This window comes from Echiichthys vipera, assembly GCF_963691815.1.
Source record: "Echiichthys vipera genome assembly, chromosome: 8".
NCBI classification, from domain to species: Eukaryota; Metazoa; Chordata; class Actinopteri; order Perciformes; family Trachinidae; genus Echiichthys; species Echiichthys vipera.
Genome location: NC_139833.1, coordinates 7,503,223 through 7,516,701, shown reverse-complemented (window position 1 = coordinate 7,516,701; position 13,479 = coordinate 7,503,223). Strand labels below are relative to the sequence as shown.

General features: G+C 40.4%; 1 protein-coding gene across 2 annotated transcripts; it reads right to left on the bottom strand.

The window, feature by feature from the left end:
* Positions 1-5,305: 5,305 nt before the first annotated feature.
* Positions 5,306-11,872, bottom strand: psmc4 (proteasome 26S subunit, ATPase 4). Of its 2 annotated transcripts, none has more exons than XM_083918922.1 (11): positions 11,816-11,872; positions 11,107-11,205; positions 10,507-10,693; positions 9,228-9,374; positions 8,800-8,909; positions 8,565-8,658; positions 8,175-8,342; positions 7,935-8,011; positions 7,563-7,731; positions 6,186-6,241; positions 5,306-5,760 (listed from the first exon to the last, which is right to left on the bottom strand). In XM_083918922.1, exons 1-11 carry the CDS (start codon positions 11,846-11,848, stop codon positions 5,647-5,649), a joined length of 1,254 nt encoding a protein of 417 aa, XP_083775048.1. In that variant the 5' UTR covers positions 11,849-11,872; the 3' UTR covers positions 5,306-5,646. The 2 variants fall into 2 exon arrangements, with proteins under 2 accessions (XP_083775048.1, XP_083775047.1); XM_083918921.1 differs by having other exon boundaries at positions 11,757-11,846.
* Between the last annotated feature and the right edge of the window lie 1,607 nt (positions 11,873-13,479).

Sequence of the window (13,479 nt, the reverse complement as noted above, 5' to 3'; positions counted from 1 at the left end):
AAGAGCGAATGAACAGTGTCGCACAGCCGCTCTGCCCTCCCCTTCACTGGAAACATCACATTACATTACGTGCCTATAAAAAGCCCCGCTTTCGCTTTTTTTACATGACAAAATGATTAACACGGTGTGGTCATTCTACTAGTAACTAGTTTTAACGTTAGTTCAACAACAATGGTAGTGTTTCTGTTAATTAACTGTGTAATTTCCGTAGTTTAGTTTCCTTGATGTAAGGCAACAGGAGTGAGTTATGTTAGGCATGACCACGGGCGTAGCAGGGGGGGCACTAATGTTTTGTAATTAGTGTTTTCTAAGTTTTAATTTCATAACATAACTTAAACATGGTCTGAATACATTGGTTGAGAGACTGAACTTTGTATTTAAAAATAAGAAGAAGATTCCTGGTTGGTCCAATGAGGAAGTGCCACAAACTGCAGTTCTCAGAGTGTCCACTAGGAGCAGTTTGCACAACAGAGCAGTTTCTCATTGACCCCCATGTTAAACAGGCTGCTTTCACAGCATGATTAAACCTATTTAAGGGCGCACTCACACTGTCCTTCCGCACCGCGGACTTTATGAAGTGTGCCCAAGCACACTTCATAAAGTCTAGTTAGTTTGAAAAGTGTGAGTACAACTGCACCCCCCAAAGTCACGGCACGCTTGCCGGTCGTGGCCCTGTTGAGAGAGGTGGGCTTCTGTAAAGCACGTATGCACATGAACGAGCACCAGAGTGAGCATTAACGGCAGTATTAATGTCTGTTTATATGCGTCTGTTCCCCGCGACGGACATTTCAAAAGATGTCGCCAAACGGTTTGCGGTGGTTTGATGCGAAGGTGGAGTGTTTACTGAAGATTAGATCAGATGAAATGTTCAAAAACAGTCAGACAAAACTAAATCTCCAAGGGGTGATGGCGTATAAGCAAGAAGCCCCTGAACAATTCAAGTATTGTGAGTACAAATGAGTCTGGGCCGCGGTGGGGGGGGGTTACTCTAAGGGTGCACTCACACTGTCCATCCGTACCGTGCCCAAACAGGTTTCACGGGTAAAATCTAGTTTGTTTGACCATTGTGACTGCAACCGTACCGCGCCTAGGAGCGGCTAGTTTGCCGCCCACAGTCCGTTTGGGAGAGGTGGGCTCTTGTAAAGCACGTTTGCACATGTACGGGCACGAGCGTGCTCACGTGTACGAGCACGAGGCCTATGGCAGCTCGGACGTCATATCAAGTCGTATTTATTTTTCAAATACAATTAACTTGAAAATGTTGTACAAAGGCTATAAATACACAACCAACACCCTTTTAGATTAAAGAAAAACGGCACTATGAACTAAGCGTCATGAATAACGGAGTGATTAGCAGTAAAAGGAGGTTTTAGCATAGAGCAGAGATATTCACCAGGGGGTCCTCAGAGTTACTGCAGGGGGTCCGCCAAAGTGTTTCATAACCTTCCAATGTTTGTTTTTTTTAAATATGTGTGAAAATAAATATTAACATGAATGCAACCAATTATTAGCAAAGATACATGTGTGAATAAATAAACAACAACCTTGATGACAGGCTTAGCCACTAAGGTAGCTTCAATGTGCCTTCCAAATGTATGTTTAACACTAACGTATGATGAATATGCTAATAAGGATCATTGTAATATCTTAGTATTGTATGCACCATAAAAAGCTGAGTGTATAGGCTTAAGGCCACTCTAGCTGTTAGACCAGTTTAATAAGTAACTCAATTTAATACAGTTGTAGTAGAGGGTCCCTGCTTTGTCTCTCTTGCAGCTAAGATACGTTGAAGGCCTCTGGCATATAAGTTAGTCTACAAGAAGAAGAAGTCCTTTATTAGTCCCGCAACGGGGAAATTCGATTTTCACTCTATTATTATTGTTCATGTTACACACATACACACACACACATGCACACACACAGGACCTATATACATGCAATTAATGGAGAGATGTTAGAGTGAGGGGGCTGCCAGTGACCGGCACCCTGAGCAGTTGGGGGTTCTGTGCCTTGCTCAACAGCACCTCAGCAGTGCCCAGGAGATGAATTGGCACCTCTCCAGCCACCAGTCCACGCTCCATTCATGGTCCACACAGGGACTCAAACCGGCGACCCTCCAGTTCCCAGCCAAGTCACCTATGGACTGAACCCCACCCCAAAAATGGACCATATGAGACTTTAAAGTGTTGAAAATGTGTGACCATGTTGGCTGGTTAGACTTCATTTGAGGCTGCCTGAAGACTTGACATGACCTGAGAGTTTAAAGCCCAAACACGATCCGTTTTGACCTGTAAAATCCTCGAGAAACAAGAAAATGAGTGTTGTGAACGCTGCATGCGGAAGAGTTGCATTGCTGTCTTGAGGTGAAGTAAAAGGAATATTTGGAAAACTGGGAGTGGGTTCATCACCATGGGTTTCTTTAACTCTCTCCTTTAACCTATAATGTGATTTTATGTTGAACAAAATAAGGGAAAATAAACTAACACAACAAATAACTATTTGTCTCCCCAAAATTAAGAACAAATGTTAACCAAGCCTAAAGGTGATGTGTTGCTTTAAGTTGTAGCACTTGTATTTGTGCATTGGTGGATTCCTCTTGATTAACTTGACGATTGTCATTTTTTAAATAAAGCCACATATTCCAGAACAGGGCACCAGAATAAAAGTAAACAAACTTAACAAAGTAACTTACAAAGGTTACATTTCATACAGGAGATCACATTTCACAGTAAAGGTAAGTAACAATCATTTAGCACCAGTGGTTGAAAGAAACTGAGTACACTGAATCAAATACTGTGTTTTTGTACTACTCGTACTTGAGTATTTTTAATTTCTGCTACAATTCAGGGGCAAATGTACTTTTTTCTCCTGATAATTCAAATTACTTTGCAGATTCAGATTAATGATAACAACGGGTTTTGATAAACAAATCAACTATGATGTAACATTTATGTTATAATAAGTAATTATTTTGTACTTTTGTCCAAGTGAAAATTTGAATGCATGGATTTTACTAGATTATTTCTACACTGTGGAATTGCTACTTAGCTATGTAAGTAGCTTCTTCCATGATCGTCCTCATCATAATCAAAATAAAATACTTTCTTTATTTCAAAAGACGACGCCAGGTCCGATTAATAAAAGCCAAACAGAAATACAGTGTTATTACATGAAAATATCAATAGATAAGATAAGATAAGAAAAACTTTATTGTCCGTCACAAGTGACAGACACTCATCTTTGACTGGGCAGGTTCAATTTACACAAAATAAATAAATACAAAACAGACAGGGTTTTCTCAGGAGGGGGGCTGGAGTCTCCCTTAGAGAGAGGGGGAGAAGTTCGGCCATCCGTGAGGAACTCGGAGTAGAGCCTCTGCTCCTTAGCGTTGAAAGGAGCCAGTTGAGGTGGTTCGGGTCTATAGTAAGGATGAACCCTGGGCGCCTCCCTAGGGAGGTGTTCCAGGCACGTCCAGTTGGGAGGAGGCCTCGGGGAAGACCCAGGACCAGGTGGAGAGATTATATCTCCACACTGGCCTGGGAACGCCTCAGGATCCCCCAGTTAGAGCTGGTTAATGTGGCCCGGGAAAGGGAAGTTTGGGGTCCCCTGTTAAAGCTGCTGCCCCCGCGACCTGACCCCGGATAAGCGGATGAAGATGAGATGAGATGAAAACAGACAGTCCCAAACAATGACAACACATTAAAGCCAAAAGATGCAAGCAGTGCAAAGGGGTGACCGAGTGGAGTGAGATATGTTGCCTATGTGTGACTTCATAAATACATAATCCCTGTATTTTGTGGCTGCCAGTACACTGAATCTGCTCTTGTCTATGTTTTTGATGAGACAGAGCGAGCAGAATGGCCGTCCAACCACAGCTGTACCAGTTATTTCATCACAGGGCCTCAGCTGCTCAAACCAGTATGGATACTTTGGTGTCAGCCTTGTGGTGTAGACTCCTCCCTGGACAGGATTTTGGACAAAACCACACGCTGGATCAAAGCTTTGTCAGGATGTCCCAATGGCCAGAACTGGCAACCCTGCAACTCTGTCCCTACTATTTTGACCAGGTCACTTACAGCCTTCCTACCAGAGACCAAGTGAAACACGAGTGGGTACCACTACTTTGATTTCCACTCTAATTTCTACCCAAACTTTCACAGACCCCAAGATTGTGTTTGTTCTTTATTTACGTTGTAGCTTGGGATGTAACAGCAGGTTACCTTGAAGTTTCTGCTCAGAATAGTCATGTTAAGAATTAAATTCACTTCAGTCCGAGCCAGTTCTTCAAGCTTCAAAGGTCCTATTTGCCGTGCAGCTTGGTGTGCATTTGTTTAACAGACAATGCAGCTGGGATGTTAAAATTAATGATCTTACACCCACTTGTGGCCTAAAGGGAGAGCTACAACCTCAGGCTGCGCTGCTTTGACTCATGGGCAGACTTCAAACAAGAGAGGCAGAGGGCCACAGAGCAGCGTGGAAAACGGCACTCAAGCAGTAACCGAGAGGCCTGTTCCAGCGCCGCCATCCCCTTGAGTTCACTGTGTCAACTCCAAGATCAAAACACTGGCAGGAGTATATCCACAAACCAGTATATTTACATGATGTATGGCTACCACTGCTAACTGCCAACTACCTCAGGTTTTTGTCTTGTAACTGCTACTAAAGTCTTATTGCAGATAAGAATGTTGAGTTTGATGTGATATCAGCATAATAACACTTATTTTGCTTATGTTGGAGGTGTGGTTTGACCAATTATTTTAAAGCTAATGCATTTTATTCACATTGATGTTGTCCAAGTAATTAATTCTACCGTTAAGGTCGATTTTTCCCATTTACCTTGCCTCAAAAATATTGGGCAACAACTCTGGAGTGGGTGGCAGAAGCTCTCAAAAGAACATTTCACTAGTGGGAAACATGGCACCACTACTGAACAGTGCAAAAGTAGCATGTATAAAAAGTCAGGCAATGTATAGTTGAGGTAATTACTGCATCTACAATGACAACCAGGGCTTCGGTGATTAATCCTGTGGTCTGTAAAATGCCAAAAATAATGAAAAGCTATACAACATAATTTTCAAAAAGCCTTAATACATATTCAAATTTCTACTTTAGTCCGACCAACAGTCCAAAACCATAATGCGTTTAATTTTATATCATAGACAATGAATATTTTTGCTTTAAAAATCATTTGAGCAATGAATCCGTCTATCAAGATATCTGTGGGTTTAATGCAAGAAAAATCACAACACTGCTAGTTTTATAAAAGGCAGAAAAACAAAAGACCATCATTCATTTTTTTATGGAAAACATCTTTAATGGATTTTTATGTAATGTCCTGTTGAGCGAGTACATATAGATAAACGTTCAATCCTAGCTACAGTCAGGGCAGATATTTTTTTAGAGTGCCTGTATAAAAAAAACACTCCTTCACATGGTAGTGTGTCTTCAGGGCTGGGGACACAGGGCTGATCTGACGTCAGACCCTGCGCTGCACTGAATAAATTTAGTCCAAAAACCAATGCAAGTCAGATTGACTGCGAATCCACAAAAGACACACTGTAGATACAGACACACGGACGTAAATCAATAATAAACTTTTGTGTCTGGACACCTTTTTTTTGTCAGGATGTATTTTTTTCTCTCTCTCTACTTGTAGAACTCGTGCTCCTGCTCGTCCTTTTTGATGACGGTCTTGTACGCTTTTTCGAAGTCCTTGGCCAGGACGATATACCTGTTCTCACGCACTGCCAACATGCCAGCCTGAGACAGAACAAGAAATAAACAAAGAATAAAATATTTATATATATATATTATTTATGCACACATTTATCAGCCAAAAATGGGTACCAGCGAATATTTGCTTTGTTGACTGTAATCAGCAAATTAGACGATATTCACAGATTGCAGTGGCAGATGTTTATCCGATGTGTTGCATCAACTTTGTGCCGGCTAAATATTGTGTTAAAAGGTTAAAAAGGCTTTTGAACTAGTTAACTTTTATGTGAAAGAAGGTTATATTAAATTTGTGGTCCTTCAAAGATAGTGTAACAGGTTCTTATTTGAAACATTGGTAATTTAATAGACAAAGTATTATATCGTTTTTTTTCAATCATTTTCATTTTGCACTGCACAAAGAAAAGAACGGTTTGGGGTTAAATCAAGAGATTATTAAATCTTTCGCTCACCTCCTGGCAGATGGAGTTGATATCAGCTCCAGAGATCTTGTCTGGTCTGGCCACATCTGCACATCCATTAAGGACAACTGAACAACACAGCAGTGCCAAAATACAAGCAACACACATCAGGAGTATCAAAGCTGAGTTTAAACTTAAAGAAATGATGCGGTGTAAACCGACTATCAACTCGCTCAAAGTCTAACTGGCAAAAGAACCAGCTGTTGTGTGGTTTGTGTTTGTGATTCAGAGTTCATTTTAGAAGCCATTTTGAGTAAAAGATTAAAAAGGGTGCAAGCCCATACTTGTAACACTGGAAGGTAAACACTTAAAAAGGTAATTCTTACATCTAGTTTCCAACTGACTGACTCTGAAATATTAGAAATTGTAGCTTTACCATTATGAACATACCAGCTTCATCATAACACAGGCTCTACCCTGTTGGATGATTTACAGTGGCACTGGCAATGATATGCTTCTAGCATCGCTGACATTAAGCCAACTTAATGAGCTTCTTGAGTTATGCATCTACCTATCAACTTATTTAACCACCCAACTATGCCCTTTTCACAGTGCATATTCATTCATATTCAGGACTATTCCTTGTCCCTTGTTAAACCAGGGTTACCCTTATCGATTCACATTGCACATCTCACACTACCTGGGCCTCGGCGGAATGCTTCTTGCTGCCTATACGGCATCGCGCCGTAACACGTATTGATGGTCATTACATCGCGATGCGTTGCTTTGTTTACAAATCTTTACATAGACCTCAGAGTTTTTGTGCATTTGTCCGACTGTTTTTGAATATTTTAATCCGATCAAATCTGCAGTAAACACTCCACCTCCGCATCACACCAACGTGAACCTTTTGCCGCCATTGTTTTAAATCTCTGCGCATGGTCCATCCGTCTTTTTTCTATGTCCGAACAGGCGTACTTAAAATTACGTCAGAACCGTCAAACAAACTAGACTTTAGCCGTGAAACGTGCTTGGGCACCGTACGGATGGACTGTGTGAGTGCCCTTAAGCACCAGGCTAACAGCTCTCTTAGCCCGGTGCAGTGTGAAAAGCCCTATTGACTGACTAGACTTACACAGTACCACAAAGGATACACAAACAAGGTCAGAAAAAGCCAAAAGGAAGCGTGGGGCAAAAACGTTTGTATACGTTTTGGAATACTATATAACAGAATACCCAGCCAGAAAGAGGAAACATTTAACAAATTATAACTTACTATATTTTCCTGGCACAAACTGTAAGTAAAACAAATGTGTGTTTTTGTACTATGCAAATCCAGCAGGGAGCACAATGCCCTCAAAAATCACTCTGTAATACACACAGACACACTTACAACTTAAACACACTGTTACTGAACAAAAGGGATACAGTCCTCCAGGTCGACCTCCTCAGAGAGGTTCATTTTACTGGTGATGGTGGAGAAAACGAGACGTTTCTGCCTGCGATCAGGCAGGGGGAACTCAATCTTTCGGTCCAGACGACCAGGACGTAGCAGGGCTGGGTCCAGAGTATCTGCTCTGTTGGTGGCCATGATGACCTAAGGGGGAGTCAAATGTGAGCATGATCCCATCATGATATAAGGGAGTGCATTTGGTTACACAAAATGTTTGCTACTGGACTTAATGCACCTATGGTATCAAAGGCAATGGTTCTGACAATTATTTGAAGGTGGTCAGCACATGCAGAGATGGTGCGGTCACAAGGGGAAAGGTAAGAGCTTCCTCAGACAGGTGGACTCACCTTGACATTGACATTCTGGTCAAAACCGTCCATTTGATTAAGCAGCTCGAGTAAGATTCTCTGCACCTCCCTATCAGCTGCAGAAGAAGAAAAACAAGGTCAGAGGAAACAAAAACATGATAACAACCTTGACTTCAATAAGATAAACTAGAGTGATGCTTGTCCCTAAAAAACTGAAACCTACAACAAAAATGTAGTTTGTATACAGCAAGTCTACATGTGAGCAACACATGTTCATACCTCCAGTCTGTGCATCAAAACGCTTAGTGGCGATGGCATCTATCTCATCAATAAATATGATGGCCGGGGCATTTTCCTTCGCCAGTCGGAAGACATCGCGCACCATACGAGGGCCTTCACCCAAATACTTCTGAACAAACTCGGAGCCCACCACACGGATGAACGCCGCTGAGGACAGAGAGATTGTACAAAGATGAATTTTTCAGTAATCCATGACTAAAACACAGGGTCTACACTACTTGTAGACAGTGGTAATCAGTGTTGTTTAAAATAAAATTACATAATTAATGTTTTAAAGTGTTTGAGTCAATCTCAAGTTGTCAACATAAAAAGGGGGAAATTGATTTTTACCTTAAATTAACATAAACAGTTCACCGATGGAGGACTTACCTGTAGTGTGGTGTGCCACAGCCTTGGCCAACATGGTTTTACCACAACCTGGAGGTCCGTACATAAGGACACCCCTGGGTGGGTCAATGCCAATCTGAGAAAGTAGAGAAATAGGTCAGTTATTATGTAGAGAGTGAATCCATGTTATTTCACTCACTGCGACAAGTGAGTTTGTAAAATCAGAAAAAAGTTTGTTGACCATATACAAATATCACATTTCTCTTCAATGTCTGACCTGTTTGTAGAGCTCAAAGTGTGTGAGTGGCAACTCTACAGCTTCTCGGACTTCCTGCTTCTGAATGTCCATACCACCAATGTCAGCATACATCACATCTGGCTTTTGGTCTGGGAGCAAAAAACATAGCAAAAAGGAAAGTTAGCTTTGTTACAAACATTGTAAACTTTATACAACATCCCTGATCTTCAACAGCTTCAAAGAAATGTCAAATATTTATTTTTGAAAGATATAATTAATGGCCAACAGATCAAGACATATATTAAGTCTTATTTCATAGTCCATATTTGACTGTTTGACAGTAAAAATCATGATACAATGTTTAGTGACAATAATAGAAAGTGTCTCAAGATATGAGCATGGCTGTCTTTGTTAGGGAGCTGGTTGTCCATAAAACCTCAGGGAGAAAGTGGTACTGAGCGTTTTACCCGACGTCAGCATCATGATGCTGCTGTCAGCTTCAGGAGGGAGCACATCCACCAGGGCGTTGCTGTGCTTATGCAAGGCCACTGAGGCGTTGGGCTTCAGCAGCTCTCTGTCAATGGTGCTCAGGATGCGCACATAGTAGTTGGACCCTGAGTGCAGAACGAACAGGAATAAAAGGAGAAAGAGCACAGGAACAGAACTCATTACACATTTAAAACATGTACTCCACACTGAATAATTTAAATTTGACAGTACACAGTACATCTCTTTAGGTTTCTCTCTTAAGCCTCTGAAAGCCCAAACATGATAAAGCATTCAAATATATATAGCATGTACGCATCATCTGTCATTTCATTAATTTTTTATTCTCAGCCTAAATCTTTATTTATTTCACAGTCATTATTTGGGTTTTTTAGTACATACTAGTTCGTTTTCTATTCCTGTCTTGGAATTTTAATGCTAGTAAGAACCGGATTGTTCCTTGGTGCATAAAATGCCACTTTAATATTAAGCTTGACATTAAGTTGTGACACACACCAAAACAAATTCTATTTCAATTATTTTTGAATGCGAATTAGAGGTGTAAACTCTTTTAAAAGATTCTGCAGAGGAATGTAGAATCTCTCTAGGCAACGAGACAAGTTTTGGGTTACTAAAGCGGTCTGGTTTCTGTTTCAATCTGAGCAGCATTTACAAATCACATTTGAGCAGGCAGGTATGGCTGCATGCAGGTAAACAGTGCGTGTGGAGCATAAGAGAGGCGAAAAGCATTGGCTGAAATGCAATCGCGGACTCCATCTGCTATTGTCTGACGACGATGTATCTTTTTAATAGCTCTTTGATATTATTTGATCTGTATTCATATATACATATCTGTTTACAGGGATACCATGGACCTCTGGACCTTAAGTTGCTAATCGGGCCATAAACAATGACTGCTGCTCAAAAGAGGAAGTCGGTCCAGATACCAGCTGGCTTCATCGAAAAACCTGAAATATTAGCAATTGACTGTAGAGGCTAGAGCCAATGAGTTCAAAAAACGGGGCTGGTTTAACAACTAAACTCTACCCTTGCAAAACCCTCAGGACGATTCAGGCCCAGTTCCAAAACTTGTGACATTATTTCGAAAATTTCCCACTGGACTGTAACATCTTTTTATACATAAACCACTTGGTCACTGTTTTGAGCATAGCCGACTATGTTTTTCTATTGGCAGCACATAATTGTTCATAGTCTGTGTATGTATTTTATATTAAGGCAGTTTTTTGTTGTTGAAGGTACCCGTAGTAGAGCCGACAATGGCTGTGTTCTGGTCAACAGCTTCCAGGAACTGGCCAATGACAAGTGGGATGCTCTGTATCCTCTTCACCTCCTCCTGGGCATGGAGGAATTCTTTTTTCAGGTTCTTCTGTTCATCTTTAATGTACTCCTCCTGCACCTCCAGGAACTCCAGCTCCTGCTGCAGCTTCTGCAAACACACAACAAAAGGATGGGGAGAAAGAAAGAAAGATGAGAGCCTGCTGGAGGTTAAAGCACCACAAACCTGCTTGCTTCTTTCCTGGTATAAATATGACCTGTGCGAAATGTACGTCTATTCCTCTGTAAGTTTATCCAGATAATCAGACTGAATGGACATTCACGTATCACTTGAAATGACACGTTTCAGATGATTAAAACCATGCATGAGAATAACTTGTACAAGTTAGCTTTAAGTGTTTATGTTTCATATTTGTCGTTATCGAAAATAATTATAACCACAGCTCTGTTATACAATACATGGCATATACTTTTGAAGCCTACGCGTTGTCATAATCATAAATAGATGCTTTTTGGGTAGATTATAACTTAACACACACACACACGTATAATCATGTATCATACCTTGTATCTGCTATAAAGGTCCTCTATATCTTCTGGTTCTGGTGCCAGGAAGGACAGGCCTGTCTGAGGTCTGGAGGTCAGTATTGCCGGCATTTCGTCCTTTGAATGACAAACAAAAACATTTAGCATGAATAAACTATTACTCAACATCAGGCATTAGTAAATAGTTTGTCCTGTATTTCAAACAAACAAGAAGACTACTCGTGTCAGGAAAAGATGACAGCAAAAAAATGTACCTTTACAAAAATGAGCTGATAAACAACATCTCGTTTATTATCTTGCACTCAACAGAGACAAACACTAGCTTCACGTTAGCTTCCCTTTAGCTCCGTAACAGCGAGCTTAAACCGGCTCACAAAAGCTAAACTGAATTACGTTAAAGTTGTAAAAAAACACCTCAGCTAATCACTCTTTGGTGGATATAGTTTTAAACCCTCGTCTATTTGATAGTAAATCCATTTTCTCGATGGTTACAAACACCATGCTAAAGCTAGCAGCTAGCTTGAATGACATAGCAACTAAACCGAGAAGAGAATGAATTGGCAGGTTTATATTTCGGCATTGTTCACGAACTAAAACATCGTAAAATATGTTGCAACAAACACCCACGGACAGTCAACACTCAAACGTTTAAATTTACAAAAGCCTACCACAGAAACTCTGTCGATTTTAACAGGAAAACACAGGAAACAATCTCACTAAATCATACCGGGCTCTTTTCTACAGATACGATATCCTCCATGTTGAAATTTGCCAACCGAGTGACGTAATGACGTGGCACGTTGGCAGAAGGGTGTCTGGGTAATGTAGTTCGGCGCAGGGTAAATTTAATAGAACAGAAATACTTGATTGATCCCCAGGGGAGATTTGGTAATTGTGGAAAAAAAGACATAAATAAATCAAGTCTGAACACATACATATATATATATATATATATATATATATATATATATATATATATATATATATATATACTATATATATATAGTGTAATGCTCTGTGATGCACATTTCTGCACAAAACTTAGGCTTTTCTGATAGCCTACTATTTCATCCGTGTTGCCATTGCTGCCTTTTAATCCTTTTTATTTTTTTTCAAAATGTGTCCTATCTGTGAAAGTGGTTGTGCAGGAAGTTGCACTATTCAAATCTGTTGCAAAGCGAATGGTCTTCACACCTCTGCACTCTGTGACTGAAAGATACAAAGTGCTTATTGCACCCACCCACAGTGGTTTGCATCCAAGGGTCAATGGAAAAACACTGGGTACATATTAAAAATAGATGATTCATCTAGAATTGTATATTTTGTCTTGTGTGAGAGAACACATGGAAAAAGTACACCACTGTCTGTCAGCAATGCATAAGACTATATTTCTGGCATGTGACAAACAAGGTGAAGAATACCCTGCATGCTAAGAAACAATAAAAGATCAGCAGACAGAACAATCAAACAAACAAAGTCCACTTGTTCTTTTGTTCTGGAGCTCTCGATCTCATGGTCTTCATCAGTAGTTTTTAGTGTTGGCCTAAAAGTTGAGCGCAATGGTTCTCTCTCGATCTTGGAAACAACGTTGATCTCTACTTGTCTGCTTGTGATTCAATCAGAAGTCCCAGAAAAAAATCAAGTAAGTGGACCTTGAGTGGAGATTGTTGCGTCCGACTGCTGTTTCCAAGATTACGAATTAACTGTCAAGCTCAACTTTTAAGACAACAAGAACCAGGAGCCCTTAAAGTGCTCAGAATAAAGTGAAGTTTCATGATAACTGAGAAAACTTCATCTGCTGATTAAACCTGAAAGCTCCAGTAGACTCAAGTTACAGGATCCTGGATCATTTTTCTGTAACACAAAGAAGATCTGTGCTTTCACTTTCATTCTTATTTTGGAATTTTTAGAGTAACTTTTTAAAAAACACTGCATTTGCATTCATTTATTTCTTTTGCAGAAGTTTGGAAATACTTTGTACCACCGAAACAATGAGATCAAAAACATACGAGAGTGGAAACACGTTAGATTTGTTTATATCTTGAAGGTGTCAGTGAGTCAAGTTTCGTCCTGCCTCTGAGGAAGTGGAGTGACACACCAGCATGTGCTTCCTGCGTACACACACAGGAGGAAACATCGGGTCGTGCAACATGTTAAAGATAAGGTCAGAGATGCATCACAGCTCTATGGTGACGAAATGGGGATGGACAAAGTGGATGTTTCTCTACTTTATGGTCTCAGGTACAATTTATAAAGATTTTTGATTCATGAAGAATGTGTGTGTTTGTGATAGGGGTCCGAATCTGTTATTTATTTATTTTAAATACAGTGACATTTATATTTCAGCACTGTGTGTTTGAGCATAAATACTCTGCACGCTCATTTGCAGGC